The 24,466-nt window shown below is 45.6% G+C and overlaps 1 protein-coding gene and 1 long non-coding RNA gene across 7 annotated transcripts in view; one reads left to right on the plus strand and one right to left on the minus strand.

Moving 5' to 3' along the window:
- Positions 1-11,460: 11,460 nt before the first annotated feature.
- LOC133166880 (homeobox protein Hox-C4a-like) overlaps positions 11,461-24,466 on the minus strand; it is a 42,155-nt gene continuing 29,149 nt past the window's right edge. For 2 of the 6 annotated variants that reach the window (XM_061297251.1, XM_061297243.1), the window contains exons 3-4: positions 20,467-23,139; positions 19,493-19,863 (exon numbers count right to left, since the gene is read on the minus strand). In XM_061297251.1, coding sequence (XP_061153235.1) covers positions 19,493-19,863; positions 20,467-20,974 — 879 coding nt within the window. In that variant the 5' untranslated portion in view covers positions 20,975-23,139. Of the gene's footprint in view, positions 12,157-12,854; positions 12,968-13,130; positions 13,269-19,492; positions 19,864-20,466; positions 23,140-24,466 lie in introns of those variants that run through there. The other 4 variants (XM_061297258.1, XR_009717876.1, XM_061297278.1 and 1 more) reach the window with 4 other exon arrangements.
- On the plus strand, positions 16,958-18,577 carry LOC133166948 (uncharacterized). Its single transcript, XR_009717880.1, has 2 exons — positions 16,958-17,080; positions 17,237-18,577. It is a non-coding gene; the product is annotated as an uncharacterized LOC133166948 (long non-coding RNA).

The following is a 24,466-nucleotide window of genomic DNA, read 5'->3' on the forward strand; positions in this document are numbered from 1 at the left end:
TGGTCGGTCGAGCGATTCGGTCACAACACACATCTCGAAATAAGTGACGTCATTCACAAATTTCACTTCAATAAATCCTGTCTGAATGATTGCACTTATGGATAATGTTTCCACTTGGATTAAAATAGTTTGCGATTTCGATGTGACAAAAAAAGTGGGGCGGCAACTTATCTGCCATGCAGTGCTGCAACTATTTCAATTTCTCGTTCATCGGCGCATGCACGCACCTTCTCCTCGTGTCTGTTTGTGCATGGGAGAGAGCGCAGATGTCAGTCTGGTAGGCTTGGCATCCATCTTCACACACATACACACAAATTACGCCAGTGCGAAAATTCATCAGCGCGACGTCACACCCAAATGCGTTGGAAGTAAATGTCAGGTCTGAGCGAACAATGCGCTTCATCAATATAAGTGCTCAGGCTGCCACACAATGAAATGAAAGTGATAGTTCACCCAAACTCCTCTTTTCACTTTCATCTTACTTTTATCATTCGCACACTAAGTAAACACTCTTTGTTGAGCAGCATTCATTTTACAGTATCAAAATAAATACGGTTCATTGCACGCTTCGCAGTACTTCTCAACAACAAACACGGCCACGTGACTTGTTTAATAATAGCAGAAATTATCATTTTGTTTAGCAGTCCATTTGGGAAACTCAATGGGGGTGAGAATGATGTTTTTCCCCCCTCGGTGCAAATTGAAAATGAAGTGAGTTCAGCTGGAATTCACTAAATGTCTTCTTACAATTCTAACGACAAAAAAAAAATCGTTCTATATTGCTGACATCAGGAGGAGATTTTGTACTTTAAAAAAAAAAGCTCATTTTTATTTGAATTTCATTTAGAACTACAAAACATACACTTGCAAATTGTAAGTACAAATTCTGCCTTTACAAGAATATTCCCCGCTCCATATACTGGTTTATTATTATCCCCCCCCCCCCCCCCCCCCCTCTCGTATAGCCTACTACGCATTTCGCGAGAAATAACTTCACAATGACGCTTATTATGTATAGGAACTCTTGACAGCCGCAACCAAAAAATTAATGCTTCGTAGGAAACGCTCTTCTCTGTTCTGCCGGGGTACCTAATGAAGTGTCCAGCAGGGAGTGCAAACAACGAGCTCACATAAATGAAATAGATGTTCGAGCGCTTTTCTTTAGTGTTTATTGCCGCCGGTGCGATGAAATATTCCAAAACACGAGTTGCTCTTGTCAGTGTTGTTATTCCAAGTGGGTCTCGCCGAACCCACTCGGGCTGTCACTTTCATCCAGCGAGGTAATAAAGCGAGTCGGCAAATTTTTCGGTTCATCAAAATAAGAGATGAAGCCGAAAGCAGGTTAGCTGCAGGAGATCCGCCCTGCCTCATCATATGGCCGGCTGACCGGCGCCCACCCCAAAGATCAAATAGTCTGACAGTATATCTTTGCCTGTGACCGGGTCATTGTTGTCCCGAGGCTGGACGCGGGTCTCGAAGGTCAAAGGTGAACTCTGGTTTAGCCGGTTGCCGCCCGCAAGCATTTTGCGAGTGCAAATTGAACATTTGATTTCCGAGCGACAATTTGGTCATCGCGTCTTAGCTAAACAAAACACTCCATTAAATTGAAAGGAGCTGATGGGCCATTTTGTGATATTAAAATAGACGTGAACATGATCGAAGCGAACGTTTAAGGGTCAGGCGCGGGTTTACAATCATTTGCCGTCGATGAGATGTAAATCAGAGCGGCCTACACTTGCGCTTTATTGGTGGATGTGCAAAGCAGCCCAGACAGCCTGTTATTGTCTGCTCCGCGCTTCCAAGTCTCATTTCGTGCCGCACGAGGAGGCGCAATAAAGACGTCCCCCTCGACGTTTTTTAACACGTCATTAACATGCACGTACACGTGCGCCTTTATTAATTATTAGCACCTCCAAAGATGGCTCAGGACTTTTATTTAAATGAATTGATCGTCGTCGTGGAGGCATTTTATCGAATCAATTAAAAGCGCCCAAATACAACGAGCGGCGTTCAATTTGAAATGGACGGAAGCGAGGGAGACGGAAACGCGCATGTGCCAATTCACGAAAGCCGGAAATTCTTTTTTTTTTTTAACACGGCGCACGTTAATTTAAAAGCAGCCTGCAGAAATCTAAAAAATATATTGCGGATAAATGAAATAAATAATGCGTGATTTCTGCGAACCTAATAGGTTGTGGTGATCACATTTGAATGTGAGCCGCGTGCGAAGCCGTGCACGATGACAAAATCCATAATAATGCCGTCTGGGCGTCAATAAGCAATTACATCCAATCTTGCAGCCCGATGCACGTCCTGCAGCTCGCTCGGGGCTGAAATGCGTGCGTTCGTGCGTTTGCCTGGGGCGTGATGGGGCGGGCGACGTACACACACGCGAGCGTGCGTTTTACATTCTTCTGATCTGGTGGGAAACCAAATTTCCGGCCACCTTAGGCGACTTGCCGAGGTGGACTTCCTTTCTCGGGTAGCTCGGTGCTCCTGTCGGACAGGTGAGTCCGGAAGTGAGGTGGACGGCCACCCGAGTCCTGAGTGCAAACAAGAGAGACACTTGTGAGACATCATCCTGCTCACTTAGTAAATAATGCAAAACATTCTCAAGTTCAAACAGAAATGATCATCAGCCATGGGAAATGATTCATCCATCCATCCGTCCACCATCCAACGATTATCTGACTGGAGACTCCCAGCTGTGTTTTTGGAATCTCGGAGTTGCTTGCTGACTTGTTTTGACTTCTTGCAAGAAACTGAGTCTAAATTGCAGGCTAGGCCATTTTCACAAAACTTGAATCATTTTGTCAAATGCCCAACTTGAAATGTTGAGGTGACATTTCTTCCACAGAATGAGTCACGGACGGCTTTTATTCTATTTTGGACATTTTGTGTTTTCCTGATGCTAAGTGGCTTCCTGGGTGAGTGAGTAGCCATCAGGAACAGACTGAACATTGAACGTTCTCGCGTCATCGAAAGCAAGCAAGAGCACAACTTGATGAATCTTCTCAGCCTTGTGGAATAACGTGCTGGACACCTCCCGAGAAAATGCTTTTGGAAAATGTTGTCCACCCTTTCCCGTCCTGAACTTTTCCCAAAATGGCTCTCTCCCGCGTTTGCCGTCCATCTTCCCGCATCATTTGAACACTTCCTCGCCGATGACAAACATCTCAGTTCTTCTTCCCGCTGAGGTTTCTGGGTTAGGTGTGGAAGAGGTGCGCCCAATGAACAAATCAGGCGGCCCCGGCTGATAAATGGCCGCAAAGATAATGGAAGCCATGCCGGCCAGAAGGCAAAAAAGGAATCCGGACGGCTAAATGTTTGAGCAATGACCGGCGAGTTCCAGAACGGGCGGCCGAGCGGCAGCTGCGCGGGCCTGGACCGGCCGCGACCGCGCCACGGCGGGGACGGATCGATACTCGTCGCCTCGCTCATCTGGGCGTCCGGCCCGCAGTAATTCAGGTGCTGTCAGAGCCTAATTGAAGAATGGCCAGGAGAGGCGCTTACGTCGGCACGTCTGCCGAGACGCCAAAGCCCCATGCGACCCCTCGTGCTGGTCGCGAGGACGTTTGAGGAACTTTTTGCACCCCTTGTGAGCATTGTCACCTTGCCCGTAACGTCCCGAGCCGAGCGCTGAGTCAGCACCGACGAAGAAATGCACGTTGGCTTAGAAGCAGGTTGTCAGCCCACTTTTGGGAGGTGCAAGGAACCTTTGCAGCTGAGCACATTTCGTCAAGACAGTTGGCAATGAAAAAAAATGATGGAAGAGATGAAAGCAAAGTCTACATCTGTACTTATTTCTACCTTGGTCTTCATATTCCGGCTTTCGATTTGAGTTTTGTCTGCGAGAGGTGAGCTCCTTGGGCCTTGGAGGACCTTGCCAATGTACGCTTCGCTCCGGTTTGGAACGTCTGCTGTTGCGCTTGCGTCACTTTGCAGCCTTTTGCCACCTTGAAGGACCAACCATGGTCGGTCTTTTTTTTTTTGGATGATTGTTACTTTGCAAGGAAATATGCATTCTTCTTCTGGCTCTGTGCCAGGGATTCATAGCTCGAGAATGATGATCTGTGACAGCAATTAGGTTCAAAAGGTGCACGGACAAGTGGAAAGGTGCTGCAAACTGAAATCAATGCACAAAGGCTTTCATTACAAACAGACGAGCAATCGATACTCGGCCTGGCCGGCGCTCCGACTCAACTTTTACTCAACTTTCTGTGGCATGATGCATTATTCAAAGGCTAATGAAAGCCAGTGCAAATAATTGATCAGGCTCACACAGAGGCCGAGATGGTCCTCTCGCTCCTCTGAACATGCAATGCGCCGTGCAATAGCCACATGTATGTAAACTTGTGAGCATGTGTGTTGAAAAGTGAGAAACTTACTTTATCAGGTACACCTTCCTAATCTGGAGATCAGATGAATTTCAAAATGGATATCTTGTTTATATTTATTTATACTATTGATTAATAGTGCAGCCACTAATATTAGGCCATAGCTATAGTAAAAAAAAAAAATGAATTAGCTTGAAACATTTGCAATTTTACACAAGCTATAAATAACAAACGTCAAATTAATAAGGATCTAAAAAAAAGAAAAAAAAATGGAATTCTTGTATTGGTGGCTGCAGGTGTGCCTAATGAAAAGAAGCAAGAGTTTCAACATAAATGAAACATGTTATTTGAAAAATTATTTTGTCCTACGTATAATTCATGACATGCATGGGAGAAAGTCTTTTTGTGCAACTTAAAAGTTCTAACGTTGTCAAAATCTTTTGCATCAGCAACCTCATGCATGTTAACAATTTTTCAATTTTATACATTTTAATTGAGACAATTTCATGTGTAGCTGGCGAGGACGCAGATATCTACGTCATTGCTCACGTCAACGAAAAGTTTACACCAAATTTGAAATATGCATGTTGCTTTTTCTAGTTTTTTTGCTTTTTCTTTTTTAAACCAGCAAATCAGCACTCAATCGTCACAGCGACTTACCCGCTCTTTGCTCCACTTCCGCCCGCCCATGTTTTTCCTCCTGATTCCGTTAACGTTCCTCTCCACGCTCCAGTTCTCCCTCATGCGCGAACTTCCCACGGACGGGCAACGTCGCTGCGGACCCAGCACGCCACGAGTGGGGATCAGCAGCCAGCCATGTGTGGAGCTCCCCCCGAGAGTATTGCGCGGCTGAGGAGAGGAGGCGGCGCGCGCCGAAGTTGAGAAGAACGGAGGGTGCCGAGCGTATGCGTGCGAGTCCATGCACCACGCAGAGCTCGGGGCGAGTGGAGCCGCTCCATGACCCCTCTGGCTGGGCTGCAGCCAGTGCAAACTGCGGTCTCCCCTCCAGATAGGAAGTCGTTATCCGTTGTGACCTGCATCATCATTGGACGGGGCTTCACCTCGTGGCCGGCCTCTCGCGCACGCAGTCACGCGTGGCCGAGGGAAGGAGACATTTTCTCCGAAGTTGGATGGATGCACGGCGTGACCCCCCCCCCTCCCCCCACTCGCCAATGGCTGGACATGTGTGTCATCAGCATGGAAAAATAGTGAAGCTGCTGGAAACTTGGAGAAACTCCAGCAGGGCCAAGCAACCCGTGGGGCCTTCTTGCCCTCGCCCCCCACACCTGCCCAACCCCGTCTCCCTTTTCTACAGACCCAAATAGCAAGATGATTTTTCACTACAACAATGCCGGCTTTCATTTGCATGATACAAGCGGCGTTGATGCAACTAATGGTTTATGTAAATGGACGCCTGCAGGCTCCACAGTTTGCTTGCGCGGGTCATGTGAAAGGCACACTTAATGGGTTCAGAGGTCATGACAGCTGCTATTTACACACAGTTAGGAGTTCAGCAGCAGCAGATTTCTAATTAGTCCCCAACAAATACACAAACAGAGATCAAGAAGTTGTAAGTGGCCGAGTTTGTCCTCTGGGCCTTCATTGCGTAAGCGCCGGCTTTTTATTATGAGCACAAACGAACAAAGTAGGAGAGGAAACAAAATAATCCTTTACTGGACTTTGGTTCCAGGTTAAAACATCACACACAGACACTCACACACACACAAAAACTAACAGTTACATAAAAACACTAAAGCCATGCTTATGCTGACCTGAAAAGCCAAAGAATATACATTTTCAACACAAGAGCTTTATGACCACATAAACTTTAAGGTTTTATTTTTATATCAAGGCTGACTCTATAATATCTCAGTTCAATTATTTCTGAGTCAAGTGAATTTATTTCCAATCATACACAGCAGTGTCATTTCAAAAACTGCAACTGGAATAGAGACGCATGTTTTGTTCAATTGCTTTTTTTTTTTAATTTAAATTAAATAAATGAAAAAAACTGCCGCCTTAATGCAGGGCCCCAGACTGCCCATAAATTGTCCCACCTAAAATTTGACACAGTGCGACTAAAAATGTGCTCTGTTTATTATTGTTATGATGATAATAATAATAGAATTAATAATAAAATTAATAATAATAAAATTATTAATAATAATGGTCATAATAATAATAATCAAAGCTGTGCTCCAGCTGCAGTTGTTGGCAATAATGCCCATGCAAGTATGCCTGCTCTGGTTGGCTTGTGAAAAGAGGCGGGCCTTGGACAATGGTCGGCTTTCCTGTAATTCTTCTAAACAATGACAAAGAAACTTTCTTTGTCCCCCATAAACCTCGTGTGAGGAGACAATAATGAGTCTGGCTTGTTTTGCGAGGAGACACTTGAGGCAAATTAGGCTGGAAATTCTTTTTTTTTTCATTTTTATTCATTATTTCCCCGGGAGACCAACTTCATAAAGTGCAAATTGCGCTGTCGTGGAGGAAACGCAGTTTTATTGATTAACACCAATTTGACCTTTAAGCTGTGTAACTTAACTATGTTGACGTCAAAATGTGCGCGAGAAAAACGGGAATCTAAAACACTACATTTCAATACAGTGAACAGAAAAAAATGCTAGCCATGAATTTGACATTGTGCAGCCCTTCGTTTCCCCCCCTTGTACCTCATATTTTGATTAGGGGGGGGGTTGTCAATGTGCCCCTATAGTAAAAAGCCCAAACGTTCCGTTCGGGTATAAAACACAATATATATTGAAATGAAATGAATGATCAATAAAGTCACACATATCGCGCTGTATTGTGCTCTACGTTGTGTCCAACAAAAGTGTTTTCAGCGCTTTTCATGTTTGTGTTATGAACGTCTAATGGCTCATCACCAAGCGTCAATACAGTGACAGCTTTTTGTGAAATGAGATGTTTTCTTGGACTACCATTTCTTCTGTGGCCTTGAGCTCCTTAGCAATTGCAAAAATGCTTCCAGTGGTAATGAACACCTTGCTAACTAAGTGTGTCCCGTGAGCCTGGAAATATGGCCTCAGCCGTGGGACTTAATGGGATTCCACAGGCCGAGACGTGAGCGAGCGAGTGAGCGAGCGAGCGCAATAGATGCATTTGCATGGGGCGCCCATCCGTCTTCACGTCAGCTCCGAGGTTACTCAGGGTTCACGCGCTCGCTTGTTTCTCTCCCGCACACTCGATAAATAAATCTCCGCGGCGCTCTGTTTACCGCCTGAATATAAATTTGTTTGCAGTCGATCGAAGGCCTGTGCGGAGGTATTAGAAATTGTATTTCTGTAATGGCTTTCAGCAGAGGGTGGAGAGAAGAGGAGGGGGGAGGGGAGGATGGACTGCAAAGAGGAGAGGAGAGAAAAACAGGTGGAAGCAATAGCTAGTCCCTTTTATGCAAACAATTGGGAAAATAAAATGCGCCAAGGGGGCCTGCGCGATGCATCCCAATCACATTTCAAAGGTAGCCCCCCCTCTTTTTTTTTAACGATGTAGGACAACAAGAGCAATCCATGTTTGTGGCGTAAGCGCCAGATGTTTGATTTGCATATTTGAAGTGCACCTTTCCGTAATGACGCATTTAAATTGAGGGTGGGTGGGGGCGAGGGGATGTTTAAGTGAAAATCTTCCTACAGGACAGCTTGAGTGCCCCCACTACTTGCAATCAGCTGGAGGGACCCGGTAACAATTGGTGTGATGCGAAATGAAGTCTTTGCACTCCTGTTGGGGGCTCCCCAGATATGAGTGCATGAGTTCTTCAGCCTTATCTTCTGATTTTAAAGCAACAATGTCACGTAATACAGTAATCCCTCGTTTATCGCGGATAATTGGTTGCAGAAACCACCTAACAAGTTAGCGGAAAGATGCTAATTCTCGATCGTGCTAACACGCAAAAACAGATTTCTAAAGGAATGTAAATGAACATTTGGATCAATACTACATTGTCCTAAAGGTTAGACACATGTTTCCTCAGTTTAGAAGTTTTATTTTGACTTTTAATTTTTTTTTTAATTTGGAAAAAAAATACGCGACGTAGTGAACCCGCGATAAACGAAACGTGAAGTAGCGAGGGATCACTGTAACGTGTTGCGTACTTCAAGCACTTTCGTTTTATTTTTATTTTTTTTAATGATGAGCTCAAGAGCTGCTCACGCGCTTCCAGCTTCGGACAAGCAAAATCCGTCAGCGGAACGCAGCAACGTGTTGCAGGGGAGGGATAGCGCAAATTGAGAGAAACGCTACCGGATAGTCAAGTGTGCATGCCCGTTGATCGGCGCACAAGAGAGGTGACCGTGTGTGACTGATAGAGCGTGTCAGGCATTTTCAAATATTGACATTTGTGAAAAATAGTGATGGTGTGCTGAGCCCACACACACACAAGCGCACATACACACAAGCGCGCGTGACGGAAAGCGACAAACCGAGAAGGGGCTCATTTGGATTCCATGCAAAATCCAATGTTATTTTGTCTCGTGCAACAAGCAAGTATTGAAGATTTGTTGGAAGTTTCTCTTCCTAAGCCGTGCGCGTCGATGCAGGCGCGCAGCGTGTACGCGCAGCGGCTGAGGCCGGGCCAGGCTCGAGGCAAGCGGCCATCTTTGCACACATTTCCTTCCTCGGAACGGGCGGGCGGAGTGGCGCCCTCCCAAACATGATGACAGACGACCATCAGTCATCTTCCCCCCGAGCCGCTGCCCGTTTCCGGGGTTGCGACTGTGGGAAATGAGCAGGGTTCAACAAGAAACGGGAGCAAGTGTTCATCATTGCAGCGTGCGCGTGTTGTTTCTCGCCGCAGGGAAAGAGAAGGAGAGCTTTTGTTTGTTTTGCTGCACGCTCAGTGTGCACAGCAGCCGGGTCGGGATCCGCTGGGGCTGCAAAGCTAATGTGCTGCTGGATAATGAGTCGATTCATTAGCTGCAGCCTTTCACTTCAAATAGGACTTTACTAAGCGTCCTTCTTTGATTATTTGTGCATATTTACCCCTTTGTTTTCCAGTTCTTCCAAACGACTAAACGATATTTGTTCTGGTACCAAAAGCTAATCTAATTGCTCCCTTGCAAATATGTGTCATTTCATAATAATTTCCCATGGCGTTCATTTTTATTTATTTGCTGGCTTTGCAAAGAGATTCCTCTTCAAATGTGAGCTCATGCTTATTTTTCCCTCGTGCGATGAAGCCATTGACCGCTGAATGAGTGATCGATACGGCTCAGCGTGTGACATTTGGCCAGATGATTGTTGTGATTGCAAGTTCATTCATTAAAGCGACTTCCGCCGAGGCAAAAGGGGGAAAAAAACGCTCCCCTGGCCGCCGTTCCTTAAAAGTGAGCACTTCAAATGTCATTGATCTCGAGCAAGCGCTGGGCGTAACCGCTGCTTAAAATGGAGGAAGTCAAATTTGCCAGATTTCCTCCCGCTAAGCTATCATGGCGAGCTACGTATATTTGCCTCAGAGCTGGCAGGTCGAGGGTCATTTTGCATGTTTTGAACTCGACTTTGAAATAGTGCGAGAGCGTCTCCGCCAGTGTGGAATGAGGAGCCGAGGGCATCTCTCCAGCCTGGGAACCTCCCGTCTGACGTAATGAACTTTATCTGTGCCATTAGCGCTGTCTAAGTTCCCCCCTCCGCAGGTGATTTCTTACTTGTTGCACTTTGGTGAAGGCGAGATGGTCCAAATCGATCACCATTATAGCTTCTGCGCTAAACTGAGGCTGCAGTGCTGAGAGATCCCTTGCGAGTACTTGATGACAATACCGTGAATAGTGATGGCCTTGTAAAGGAAACAAGCCACCAGATGAAGAGCGACAATTACCTAATAGGGGAGAGATTGAATCATGCCGGAAATGTTTGCTTGGAGCAAAACATTTGGAGTTGAAAGTCACATTAGGTTTTGCTAGCAGGAAGTGTGCATGCTCGTGGTTGACGACGAGGCGCTCTAAAGGCTGACATTTATCTAGTTTTTTTTTCATTGTGGGGGAGGGGCATGTGTTTTAGCCACACCCTCAAACATGAGCAAAACTGAAATGGTGAAAAAGCAATATTTCCACCATTGCGAACTAGAAATTTGCTATCTTTGCACATTTTCAACTTTCAAAACAAATGGACACCAATCACATTTGTGTGGCTCTTTAATACAAAGGCAGATTTTATGTGTGTGTTTGTGTGTGTGGAGGTCGGCCTTGTCGCAAGCGCTGCCGTGTTTGGACGCCGTCTGCTGTTTGCTTGTTGCGGGAGAATGCGTGCTGAGCGAGCCCCGAGCAGCAGTGGCGTCATAAATCAGCAGACACATCCAAGAATGTCGGGAATCCAGCACTGTCTTCCTCTCCCCCCACCCCCATCTTTAGCAAGCAGACATATTTGGAAGTTTCAACAACTCCCTCTTTCCCCGGGCGGGTCATGCATAATTTCCAGGGCACCCCTGCCGGCCGGCCCAGCGCTGGTGTCCACCAATATGGGCCGAGTAAATAAGCTTTTGTTGCGTGTGCTTTTGCCTCCAGGGGGCGGTGTGCTGCATGTGGACAACACAGGTAGATGACACAAAGAAGGTTGGCTAAGTGTGAGGAATAGGGGCTGCTGACTGTATGGAAGGTTACCACATGGAAAGAGCCTGTTGAGGGGAATTGTATTCATTTTTTCCAGCATGACTGTCGGCCTGACGCCGCAAGGGGTTGGCGTCTCTCGCTTGGATCCATCAGCGTGTATATCATGACCCAGGTTTTGGCTCTTTAAGGGTTTTGACAGAATTTTTAATAAATCCCGATGGATCCCCAAAATCCGAATCCCCCTGGTTTCACAAGCTGTGATGCTAACATGACACCCGGCCAGCCCGCTCCGGCTCTGACTCGCATCGCAACCCCTCAATTTGGCTTCCTGTCACGCTGCCCCACTGGGTTTAGAACTCGTGCTCAGAGTGTTCCAAAGGCCCGGTGATTAATGGTGGGGAACTCGGAGAGGGGTGGACCGGCCTGGCCCGGCCAGGGAGACGCTTTGAGTGGAAAGATCCCTTCGACATGAATGCACAATAGGGAGCCGCCTCCAGTCTGACTTCGCTTCGACTTTGCAGCCTCGGAATTGTTCAGTGTAAAATAAACGACCATTGAAGCAGAAGTCGTTCCGAGCAAAGCTTGCGTTTATTCAGCACGGACAGAATGACTGTATCGAAGCATTGTCTGGTTTGGAAAAACATCATTCAATCCTGCTCATTTCTTAGAGTTTCTAGAGTCCTAAAACATGCAACAACAATAAGCCACAAAAAAAAATTCCGAATTTTGGACATGCTGTGTTGGGAGGCGCACTTGTGCGCTGCTGTGGGATTTGAGCTGAGCTAAGCTAATGAGCGCTACCAAATGCATGATTGCAATGAAGATGGCGGCTAATGGGCCCTGGGGCTGCTTTGGAATGCACTGATGACCATCTGGGCCGCCGCGAGACTTGGTGGGATGAGCCTTCCTTCCAAATGTTTTTTGTTTATGCTTTGATTTGAAAATGACATTTCCATCAAGGACATACGTAGATAGTAGATGCCCTTAGACTGCTAGCTTAATGCTAATGTGAACACATCATGGGAAAGTCATCTCTTTCAGCAATTTTTGAGCAGAAACACATTTTGACCTTCGCCACAGTATTGTTTATCCTCCGCAAGGAGCTGAGCTGAAAGTCCGCGCGCTCTCAGATTTGTTCTGGAAGCAAATATCGACTTGTTGCTCCGTCCCTGGGCGACGCAAGTACGGTCACAGCGGAATTCCTTCTCGAGCCGCTGAAGGTCACCCTCCGCTCGCCGGGAAGACGATCTCGCAGCCCGTCCCTGAAACATATGACGAGTCCATCAAGAAAGACCGCACCTGAATCAGTTGCCTCCCCAAGCAGGAGTGTGAGGAAACATCTGAGCCCGCTACAGCCGCCCGACAGACCACATTAATCTCGGCCACACGCACTGGCAGACCTGCTACGTCCCCGTCCCAGTCATTTAAACGCAACCTTGGGACGGCCGCGGAAAATCAGCGCCGTTGGACGTGTATGCTGAAAGCCATAGTAAGGCCCGAGTGACGTTAAAAAGAGGCACATTAAAAAGAGCTCAAACTTTTTTCCTGCAGCATCTGCGACTCGTTTGTTAGCATCCAAGCTAGCTCTATAGTGCAGTAGTCAAACATGGTCCGCATTTGGACGACCATTTCTGTTTTGGGCTTAAAATGTCAGCGACAGAGTGACGGAGCATTGGGTTTTGACAAATCGGTTCATTGTGAACACAATCACGTCTCCAGTTAGATATTTGTCCTTGATAGGTGTTGTGTTGTGCACGTCTGCGCAAACACACAATCTAATTGTTTATTTTTGCGCTCCCTCTTGAATTGTTTTTAAATCTACTGCTCTGTTGTTGCTGGAAAAGTAACTCTGAGAAATGAAAATCTGGAGAGAAACTGCAGAGGATTCTAAAACAATACATCTTGATGCTCAATATTTGTTCTTGATAGGTGTTGTCTATATGAGGAAAGAAATATTTACCCGATGGCTCCGGGTGCTTTTCTGCGGATTCTTGCAATTGGGGACCCTTTGCTGGTCTTCAGCTGCACCTCAACCTGCAGAGTCCAGCGAGCACCTCAAGCTTCAAACTGCAACTGGTTAAAAATAAAGATCAGGTCTTAAGGACAGGAAAGACATCTACAAAATAAATAACAAGAAATAAATTCAAGCCGTTCCAAAAGGATGTCTACGTGGCCAAACTGAAAATAGAAATTACACATTTGGAATTGCCATGTGGAAAATCGGAACACGATTTACCAGCCGAAAGCAGCCTCGGTCACGTGATCGCGAGCCGTCCAATGGCAGATGACCAAAATCAAGCGCAGTCAACTTGAAGCGTCTGGGCAACTTTTTCCACATGGCGTCATCTAAGAGCAGCAGCAAGGTTTTGATCATCTGCAGGATATTTGGAGAAAAAAAAAAAAAAGTGGTGGGGGTGTAAAGCAGGGAAGGAGTGACGTCAGCGCAAAATGGCAGCGAAGTGAGAGAAACGTCACTTGTTTCAGAGCATTTGCGAACTCGATCATCTTTATTGATTGACGGGGTGTTGTATTTATTAAAAATAGATTCCGCTTGTCGCTGCACAACTTTCTTTGCGGTGGTAGGTTTATGGTTTCATTTTTGTTTTGTTTTTTAATTCGTCAGGATTTCCACTTCAGGCTACAGGTCGGCCATTTACTGAAGGGTGCCACAGTATTTCCCTTAATAAACTTTTTTTATTGTTATATTTCAAAGGAAAAACAGGTGATTGTCAAATTACGTATTAATTTGAATTACAAATAGAATTGCAAATAGAAATTCTTGAGAGCAGCCTCAAAGGCTATTTTATTTTATTTGCTCACCGGCACAAATGTTTGCATTTCTTGCTTTGGTGGGCTTTCCCGGGAGCGCTTGACTGTCAGCGCATGTAGAGACAATGAAGACGATCAACACTTGCACAAAGCGACCTATTTGCCCGCGTGCCTGCAGGTGGCTCACGTGAAGCCTATACTGTAAAAAACAAATCCGAGAAATTTACAGTAATTAACTGGCAGCAAGTAACCAGTAACTTACTGTAAAAGCATTTTACAGTAGATGTACTGTATTCCCCATTTACAGTATTAGTGTATTTACTGTAAAGCAAAAAACAGTTTTATACTGTTATTTTGGTTGTATTTACAGTATTAGATGTTTTAACTATATACAAAATAACAGTTAAATACTGTGATTTCAGTTGTATATACAGTATTAGATGTTTTAATTGTATACTAAATAACAATTAAATACTGTGATTTCAGTTGCGTTTACAGTATTAGTTGTTTAACCTGCATGAACATCTTGGCTTCACTGACATATTTTATTTTTTTCCAAATGTGATTATTTTTCATTTCTTTACAATAAACAAATAATTTATTTGAAATAATTAACGAAAGCATATTTTTTATTGTGCAGAATTTTACACCTAGATGTCCTCTTGATTGTTTTGGATATATAACGCATTATGAAATCTGATTATTTGAATGACTTTTAGTTATTGTACAATATTATCTACATAATGTTGGCGGAGCTACATGAAATAAAATTAAAAAATTCTGAATTTGTTCATTACATTTTCATCAAAAGCTAAACTTGACAAATTAAGTGAAAGCATCACGAGTTGTTTTAGGCCATACATGGCAAAGTCTGACATTACCAGCGGTTCCTTCCATCTCGCACGCGCCCAGCATTGCAAGCAAGCTCGTCTGATACACAAGCTCAGCAAGTTGGCCATCATGTCGCTGCTGCGCCTGCACCACCATTCTCCCTGAACTCTGCTTGAACCGCCCTAGTCCCAATAAATCATTTTTCTTCCTTGCGGACACGCACGCACACACACACACGCACGCACACACACACACACAAGCCCCGCCGGTCGCTCTGGGTGTCACCCCCTTCGTTTACTACTCTTCCCCCTCCCCCCGCTTTTTATTTTTTTCCTTCACGCGAAGAAATTTTCAGTAAAGGCTTAAATAAGAATTTCGAGAAAACGTAGCTACTTTATTTACATATCGAATCTTGAAAATTATGCATAGTGGGTAAATTATCTGTCAAATAAATAAATTAAAAAACAAAACAAATGTTTTGCGGTGTGTGCGCGCGCATGCGCAGGCAGTCTGGCCAGATAAGATGAGACTGGGGGGGGGGGGGGCGTTAATGGGCAGAGAGGATGCTGCCGGTTCAAACGCTGCATATAAATGGCGCTGTCCTGGCACGCAGGGAAGATTGATGGTTCCGGTGCCCTATATTGCTGTAAACAATGCAGCGCCAAATGAAAGGACTGCAGTTTGCTCACCACACCACACCACACAGTGAGCCCAAAACAAGGCACAAGGCAAACACGCACACGCATGCCGAACCAGTATGCGGAACTTGACTTTTACATGAAAGCACGCGCACAAGCACGCGCTTTTCATTTGGGGCTAGCTGATGTGAATGTGCAGGCTTACAAAAATCAGCACGAAGAAGCAATCAGGATTTTCAAATATGCTTTTATGTTGTCTGCGTGATATGCTAACATACGCGCACGCACATTGCCATTTAAAAAAAGGAAAATCACAAAAGGGGAATGCATCCATGACAATTATTACATTATTATTGATCTGAGTGCAACATTGGATGTTCCCAATATTGTGGTCATTTACGTTGAAAGCAAAAACGGATTAATAGAACCCACCAAAGCAACTTGTGTAACGTTGGATGTAGACTGAGGAAAAATTAAATCACATTGCGATGCTCTGCGCAACAGCAAAGTGACTTTTTAAGCGTTCCGTTTTTTGAATGAAACTGGCGCGTAAGGATTCTTTTTCAATGATTCTTTTTGTTTAAATTATGTTGCTCGCCCTAACATTAAAGTTGTCAAATTATTTGATTAATCAACAACAAATCAAAATCAAAATAAATGCCTCGTATTTTAATGATTGAGTCATTTTTAGAGACATTTATAAAAAAAATCAACATTGTTCAAATTTCAAGTTCAAAAGCAATAATTCTCTGACATGTCTTTCATGAAAGCAAATCCATTTTTGAAATTAGATGAACAGTATACTCAGAGGGATTGTAAATACCCTTTAATACGAATAAAATTGTATCAAATGATTTGCTTGATCGATGGAATAATTAAATAAATTGATTCTAAAAATATTCAATATATTTTGACTGTATTTTTTACAGAATTATTCTGGCAACCCCAGCTGCCAGTTTTATTCTGTAAAAACAACGGATTTTTTTTTACAGTGTAGTCATTTCAGCTTGAGTCAAAATTGTAGCAAAGGTTTTCAGTGCAATCAACTCAAACCTGCAGCATAAGCAGTTTAATAAACCTGCACCTCTATGACAGTGTCAATAAAAATATTTTAATACATTTATAAATGACACATTTGTGTTACTCTTATTGTTTATTTTCAGCGGACTCGTTAAACGGAGCGTCGCGACAGAATATTTGATTCAACTTCATGCGAGGCGTCGTTTAAGTACATTTGGGAAATTTGAGCGTCGCGCCAAATCACTTGCAAATCAATTGGCCGCTGTTTTTGCTTCTAAATGCGTGTTTTATGCAAATGAAGTGAGCTAGCTGAAAATGGACGCGGTGCATCTGCTACCCGGGCAAGGAGATTTACGCCTCTATGCTGCCTGGTGCGCATGCGCAAGTTACCGGCCGTCCTGACCTTTGTTTCAACTCGCAGCCTTTTCACAGCTGTCGCCGCTGCACACAAGAACAATGATGCACTTTTTATCACCTATAGCTTGCGCAAAGTTGCTGCACCGGGCAGGCGCTCACCTGAGAGCGCCGCCTTATTTTTGTGCGCCCGTAAAAACGTCAGCCAGCCAGCCAGCCAGCCAGGCAGCGAGATTTGGGCTATACTTTTATGATTCTCGCTATAGCATTCAAACATTTCGATAACCATTGGTGTCAATATTGTTGCCGAGGCCCGGGGCAAATAAATCAGTGCGAGTGTGCCATGGTGCAATTGGAAAAGAAAAAAATCCAGCAGTCAAGAGAAGACGCACGCATTAAAAACAAAAGAAAACCAAACCTGTGGAGCTGACTAAGCATTGAGGAATGTGAAAGAGTTTTGAGACGAGCTGCACGTCCACACGCCTTACCTGCCACGCTCAGAAAAGAGATTTCGAGCTTGGCCAAGTAAGGATTTAAAGGACGAGCAGATGAAGAAATCTCATTGCCGGTGCAGGTACGAGGCGGTCTAAGACGTCACTACAATTTTTTTTATCGAAGGTGCCATTGCGTAAAGTGACACTGGTGGGAGAACAGTAACCATCACATTTTTCTATCATTTTCATTGAATTGCATTCCAAAATTATTCGTATTATTTTTTTTTTTCCTTTAGCTATACTGTTTTGCAAAGACCTTGCACGCGCGCGTCCACGCACGTGCAGACTTGCGAGCCGAGGACTTGCAGAAGTTGCTCTCCAAACCCTAAAGCCGAACAGGATGGATGGGCTCACCTTTGAAATGCTCGAGTAGCACACGAGCCACGTGACTTAGGATTGTTGACCCCCTCCCCGCCCCCACTGTGACTTTCCCCTTAGCATTTTCTCTTCCGGCATGCAGAACACGGAATAATCCAATCAAAATAATGGCATGCAGTAAATTGTGATGAGCGCTGCAGGTCAGGGAGCGGAGCAAGATTTGGAGCAGGTTAGGTTAACCCTTGGGTTACCATAACCGTAACCCGCAAGTGCCTTTGACCTGCAGCGCTTTTGATTATTCTGTATTAGGGTTGGGGGTAACAGACAGGCACAAAGCCCACCCGCCCGCAAACGAACGAGAGAAAGCCGAGGCCAAGGGGAGCGGCCGGACTGTTCACGTGTGGGCGCGGGGGGTGGGACGCCCATCCAGCTTGAAATAAACCTAATGGGACATAAAATGTGTCCTCGGTGTGAACTCGGGCTTTTCCAATCCAAAAAAAAAAACTTCCATCAAGTCCCTTTTCAGCGTGGCGACACGGAGGTGAAGACAAGGAGAGAACTCGGAGGGCTCTGCTGCATGCTGAGCGCATGTGGCCCGCCTGTATACAACACAACCATTTCTCCAACGTGTCGGCCAACATAAAGGCTCCTCCGCTCATTTTTCAGACGCGTCTCATCGCTATTCTGTGGACAGGCGACCTCCCTCCATCCTTCCATCCCCGCTGCAGATGCGCTAGCTCGCTCGCGCTTTTGCTCCAAATTGAGCAAGTCCATTCAAAACACACATTTAGCAAAATCCAACTCATATGTTTTTTCTTTGTGCTGCGTAAGAATTACGGTGAAGAGCTTTTTGTGAATCCACTATGCCCCCTCCCTTTCCCGAGAGGAAAGGTGATTTATATTAGCCTATTCATGTCACAAATTCAGTAATTTATCAAATTCGTGTGGATTATTTTTTTTTTTGGGTGTGATGTTTGGATCCATTTGAGCTAAAACGCAAATATGGGAGAATCTAAAAGTCCTGGTAAATATTTGGAATGGTTTTGCTTCGAAAAAACAAAACAAGGGCGGAAAAAAAAATACAACTCCTGCGGGCCATGCTGATCACGTGGGGCTGCTGTTCTAACAATGCATGGTGCAACGATTTCATTCATGCACTTGATTTTACACACGTGGAAAGCCAACTTGCTGGATGGTGTGTGCACGTCAAAAAGCAATTGAACGCGGGCGATCCCAAACATTGTCGACCCCCCCCCCCCCCCCAACACTTTGCAAATGTCCGCGACACCGATACGCTAGCAGTTTGCTTCAACACACACACAGACACACACATGCAATAAAATGCACAGCGATCGCTGCAGGGTTGAGAGAGATAAAGCACACACACACACACACACACACACACAGGCACACACAGATAAACACACCCACGGGTTCAAAATGGAAGATTGCGCCTATACAATAAGCCAACAAGTCAGCAAACGTATCGAAAACTATAGAAGACACTCACTGTTTTATTGATCAATATGATTAGCACAGGTACACTAAATCCGTTTATTGCATTTCACAATAATCCATTTTTTTGAAGGTCCTAAACACAACACCAACACCACGAAACCAAACTGTAAACAAGAAATAAATAATTAAATAAATAATTAAATAAATAAATAATTGTTTCTGAACTACACGAGGTAATTGTCACATGTTTTTATCCTAAACATACAAGTTCAAGATGAATGTGTGTGTTTCAGCTTTTTTTTTTTTTTTTTTTTTTTTTTTAATTCTCCCCTAATACCAAAAATAATTATATTGATATTTTTCCGGTGTTGTCTGAAATAAATAGATTGTGCATTTCACCTGCAAAGGGCAAAAGAATGGCCCACAATAATATTTGTATTCAATGTATCGCCATCTGCATTTTTTGCTCGGCCTTCTTTCCAAACATATTCAAAGAGCATTTGAAACGCGTTCAAATAAACGAAACCCTGTATCACGTATAAAAAAGACTGCATCGGTATTCGCAGGAATCCATGCTATACAACATGCATTTTATATAACGCTGGACTTGGAGGAAACCGCACACGATGGCTACGAAAAAAACAAAACATAATAGACCATCATCTATACGCTGTTTTTTTTTTCCTTGCATGATCTGCGTCGTCCGTGTGCGTTTTTTATAACCTGGTCATGTCGTCGCCGTGCTGCGCCGCCGCGCTCAGTTCATCGGAGGCCGCTGCGGCGCCGGTGGCCGAGGAAGGAAGCACGGCCGCGGACGCAGCGCTGGAGCCGGACGACGACGACGACGAAGACGACGAGCGCACTTTGGTGTTGGGCAGCCGGTGGTCCTTTTTCCATTTCATCCTGCGGTTCTGAAACCAAATTTTGATCTGGCGTTCGGACAGGACCAGCGTGTGGGCGATCTCGATGCGCCTCCTCCGAGTCAAATAGCGGTTATAGTGGAACTCCTTCTCCAGTTCCAAGACTTGCTGGCGGGTGTATGCTGTCCGAGACCGCTTGGGCTCCGTCCCGTTGTAGCCCGAGTTGACTGCGTGGGCGACGGTGCGTGCATGGGGGGGGGGGAGAAGACAAGGAAGAAGGGAGGAAGGAAGCAAGCAAGGAAAGAAGGAAGCAAAGACAGAAAGAAAGGAAGGAAAACACGGAATAAAGGAGGGGTAAACATGGATGTGACTTGAAAGATTTATGTGCGCGTTTGGGATGTTGAAAAGGCAACTTTAGAAGTTGTGGGGACACTCGCTGCAGCCAAGCAAGATCAATTATTAATGCAAGATTACAAAGCTGGATTCCTTTTTTTGTTCGTTTTCTTTCGCTCCCTTCCCCTCTTATTCATATATGTCCCGTCGCTGTCTCTCTCTCTCTCTCCCCCTTTCCATGGTGCAATACATAAGAGCAGAAGCCACATGGTGATACGGCTGCCCTGAGTATACCTCGGCTATAAAATTTATGGTGGGTGTAATTACCAACGCCGAGTCGTAAATCCGCCTCAATTGTGCCATTTCAAAAGGCTGGCTGGCTGGCTGGCTCACTGGCTGGCTCACTGGCTGGCCTAGCTGCTCTCGGAGATGCAGGGGAGAAGGGGGCTGGGGAGAGCGAGGGCGGACATAAAGGCGCAGCTTTTTTGCATGCCTACCGGTGCTGACGTGAATCTTCTTCATCCACGGGTAGACAACGGGTTGCTTGGACGAGGCGGCGCTGTTGGGATGCTCCGGCAGGGCTTGGTTGCAGGCGGAGGCTGCGGCCGGCGGGGTGGCGGGGGACATGGACAACTGGGGGGTCTCGCAAGACGCGGGCTGGCCCTTGCCCGCGAGCAGGTGCGCCGAGTGGCCAATGCCCGCGTGTCCCCTCGGCGTGTCGGGTTCGGGGATGCTTGCGCAGTTGTACTGGCGCGCTTGGTAGCTGGCCCGCGGCGCAGCGTACAAGTCCTGCTGCTGCTGCTGGTGGTGCTGGTGGTGATGCTGCGGTGGCGGCGGCGGTGGAGGAGGCGGCGGCGGCGGCGGCTGCTGGTAGCCCGGGTCCCTGGCGCGGCCGTAATATTCAGGGCTGTGCTCGGGAATGTAGTTGTTTTGCGAATATTCCTCGCATGGAGGAAACTTCGGATCAATGTAGTTGGACTCCATCAAATACGAGCTCATGATCATTAATTTCTGGAGTGCAAAATAATTTTTCTAGCTTTGGCGTTTTTCTGCTCCATAAAGCCCTCCTACTTGCAAGCAGCCCTGTAAAGTTACTTTTACCACGTGACCCTGACGGCCAATCGCAGCCGAGCTGCAGGTGCCCGGATGAGGAACCAGGGTTGTTGAGCATACCTCCAGTCGCCATGGCGCGCTCGCTTCCAGCTTCCTCGCTCGCTCTCTCGCTCTCTCCCTCGCTTCATTTCTCCTTTTGCTCAGCCCTCTCCCTTGCTCTCCCTCTCCGTTTGTCTTGGTAGCAAAGCCATTGATCTTGGCTACTAAACTAGTAGCTCGCTTTGCTGACCAAGGAGAAAAACACACACACACACAACCAAACGTAATTATTCAAGGGGACAATTGAGCTCCTCCAAGGAGAAGAACAATAGCAACCCTGAAAGCGATTGCAAAAATGGACACAAAACGTCTCCAAAACGGTGCATGATGGGAAATAGTTTTGTTAGATGGGTGAAAAAGAACGATAGGTAAAAATAAAACAAAAATATTTTCTAATATATAACCCCCTTCAATTTCATGTTACAACCAACCATTTCATCAAATAAACAAGTTCCATTGAGGAAAAAATATATATTTGAGGGTCACATGACCTACCTCAGCTGACTCAGGCCAAAGGTGGCCAATAAAGGCTGATACCAGAACCATACAGGAAACCAAGGGCAGCTCCCTTGTATTGAATACATTTGAATTTAATTTTTAAGAAATGTTTGTTTTGAAACGTTTCTTGACGAATGTTTTTATTTCACTTTTATGCGCACGCAATTGACGATTTTTTTCCCCCCCTAAATTGAAGCACAGTATTTCTGTTCAAACTGTGCCTAATGTGATACAGGCTTAGAATAGGAATAAGACCTATCTTGTTTTGATGAACACTTGGGCCCATTATACAAATGTTTTTCCATTTTAGAACCTCATTTCTTTTGAGGCGGCACTGCATGCACATGTCGCCGAGGTATCCGAAGTTTTGGTATCGCAATTCCATTTTCAAATCACACAATTGGGAATTCTAACATATACTTAAAAAAACTGCTATAGTTCAAAAGTCATATTGTTTGCGGTGACCAGGAGGAGACGATTCACCGCCGATTATTCGCGAGTATGGAACTGATAGCCGTCAGCCAAGAGGTAGCTGTCGGTTTGCAAAAGGTCGCGCTATCGGGGCAGATGACCTCATGCCCTCGCTGAGCGTAAAATGAATCAATGCGGCCCGCAACGTACAACTAGATCACGAGTGAATCAGATGAATGCATTTGAAAAAAGCACGTCGAAGGGGTTTTAGGCTATTTTAGCAAAAACAAAAAATGGGAGAAACAGCACAGGAGTCTTGATCATTTAAAAGGTTGAATGAAGGAGCCAAGGGCGTATCTGGATGAGCTCCGCTCGAATCACACGTCACAATTACGAAAACATGGACGTTTGCATGTACAGCACAACTTGGGTCCGAACGCGGCCTGATCGTTTCCAACAATGGCGGCCTGCTGCAGCTACCCTCACTGAGGCCAGATTTGCTTGTTTTCCACTCCAACCAGACGGCTTGCATTTTGGTGAGACAAACAAAGATCACATTCTAAAACGGCAGTAACACGTGCATGGCTTCCAAGCATCACGATGGCAAAGAGCATAACTTGTGTTGCCAGTTGCCAATCGTGCTATCATTTAACAGAGCACAGCAAAAAAGACACTAATGGTGGTTTGTGTTTCCCAACAGTCGCCCATATTTCTGCCAGCTATGGATGCAGGCATGGATTAGATCTTTCTTCCATGATGAGCGACAGACGGTCACCCTCTAGCATGCCAACAGAGCTGCTTTTGCTCACGCAAGCCACATACGAGCCAAGACCATGTGCAAAGCAAACGAGTACACAGGCCTTAATTCTCCATCCGTAACAAAAGACACATTCTGACATGCAAACACACACCAAGGTATTCCACTAGAGCTGACACAGCAGATCTTTGTGCATGACTGCTGTTTGAAAAAGCCATCCAGCTCCAAATACTGATGCTATCGGAAGCAGTGAGCACATTAGCTCTGCTTTTTATCGCCATGGAAACTTGTCATGTGAATGCTGCGCATTTTCTTATCTCTCTGGACAGCTCTTCTGTCTTCAACCTGACAGCTAAACAAAAAAAAACATCACTACTAACCCATAATAATAACGATAATAATAATAATGATCAGGAAGTGGAGGAGGTTGATGTGAGCGTGCTGCGTTTGCGAGCGCTTGACTTTGTGGGAAAGGCGCGTGACATTTCTATTAGCGCTCGTCTTGCTTTTATTGCGCAATAAAAGCGGTAAATCAGTCGCGTTTTAACGAGCGCCTGTTCGCAACGTGTTCGACGAGGTGTCCAACGGTAGCTGCTTGCAAGGCGGGTAATCCCTGGACGTGGCCGGTTGCGCGGCGCGAGGTATCACGTGTACGTCCAACGGAAACGTGCGTGCGAGGCTCGAGCGCCTTGACTTGCAGCAGGCCGAGCCTGGGGGTGAGTTGCAGCTGCCCATGTATTCCCGTAGAGACGTATTTGCGATTGTGTTCAAGTGCACGCAAATTCGGTTCTACAGGGTACATATAGACAACTAATACGGGTCTCTCGACCTTTGTGCGGCATCCCAACAACTCAACAGCTGCATCGTGTTGTTTTTCAATGGGTATCCGTGGCGCTTTTATGAATATTCAGCCGCCAGCATGCACAAAGGGTCGGCGTGACAGGGCGGATGAAAAATAAGTTGGCTGCATTGTTCCCGAGCGTTTCTTTCGGCCTGCTATTAGCATAGTGACCGCTCGCTAACCTTTCTTGCTGACACTCGGGAAGCTAATGAGAAAAGGCTGCGATGACAAATGTCATATCGGACATGTGGCCCTGTTTGGGGAGGGGTTATTAAAAACGGCATACATATAACCCAAATTGGGAATCGATGGGATTGATTATAGCGACAGTGCAAGTGCGCGAAATGCATGTGCGCGCTCAGACAGGGTGAGCGATTCACCTTGTTCAAAAAAATGACAAAGGTGTGAAGGATGAAAGACACCCCGACGGGGATGCGGCGGACGGGATTGTTGCATTTTAATACGAGGAGACAGGCTGACCCGCGCTTCACCCCGCCTGCGTTCCAATAGTTCACTGCCAAGCATTATTGATGGAGGGACACCAATGAATTCCTTCCCCGCACAAATGGCTTTCAGATTGTGCACCGCTAGTTCAATAACTTGTTATAATGTACAAGTCAAAAAGATGAGGCCCTCGGGCGGATTATTTGCCTCGTTCATTTATTCATCGGAGGGCTAATTAAAGGGCCCCTTTGCTAATTAAAAGCCTTACACGCGTTGGGAAATGCAGACGATGTGGTGGTTCCGTGTGTCAATTGGTGGCCCAATGGCTGCACCTGACCCGAGCGCTGCATGCAATATCCCTGATTAAATGGCCATAACGCGCTTTTAATCAAAC

This window comes from Syngnathus typhle, linkage group LG2 (genome assembly GCF_033458585.1).
Source record: "Syngnathus typhle isolate RoL2023-S1 ecotype Sweden linkage group LG2, RoL_Styp_1.0, whole genome shotgun sequence".
NCBI classification, from domain to species: domain Eukaryota; kingdom Metazoa; phylum Chordata; class Actinopteri; order Syngnathiformes; family Syngnathidae; genus Syngnathus; species Syngnathus typhle.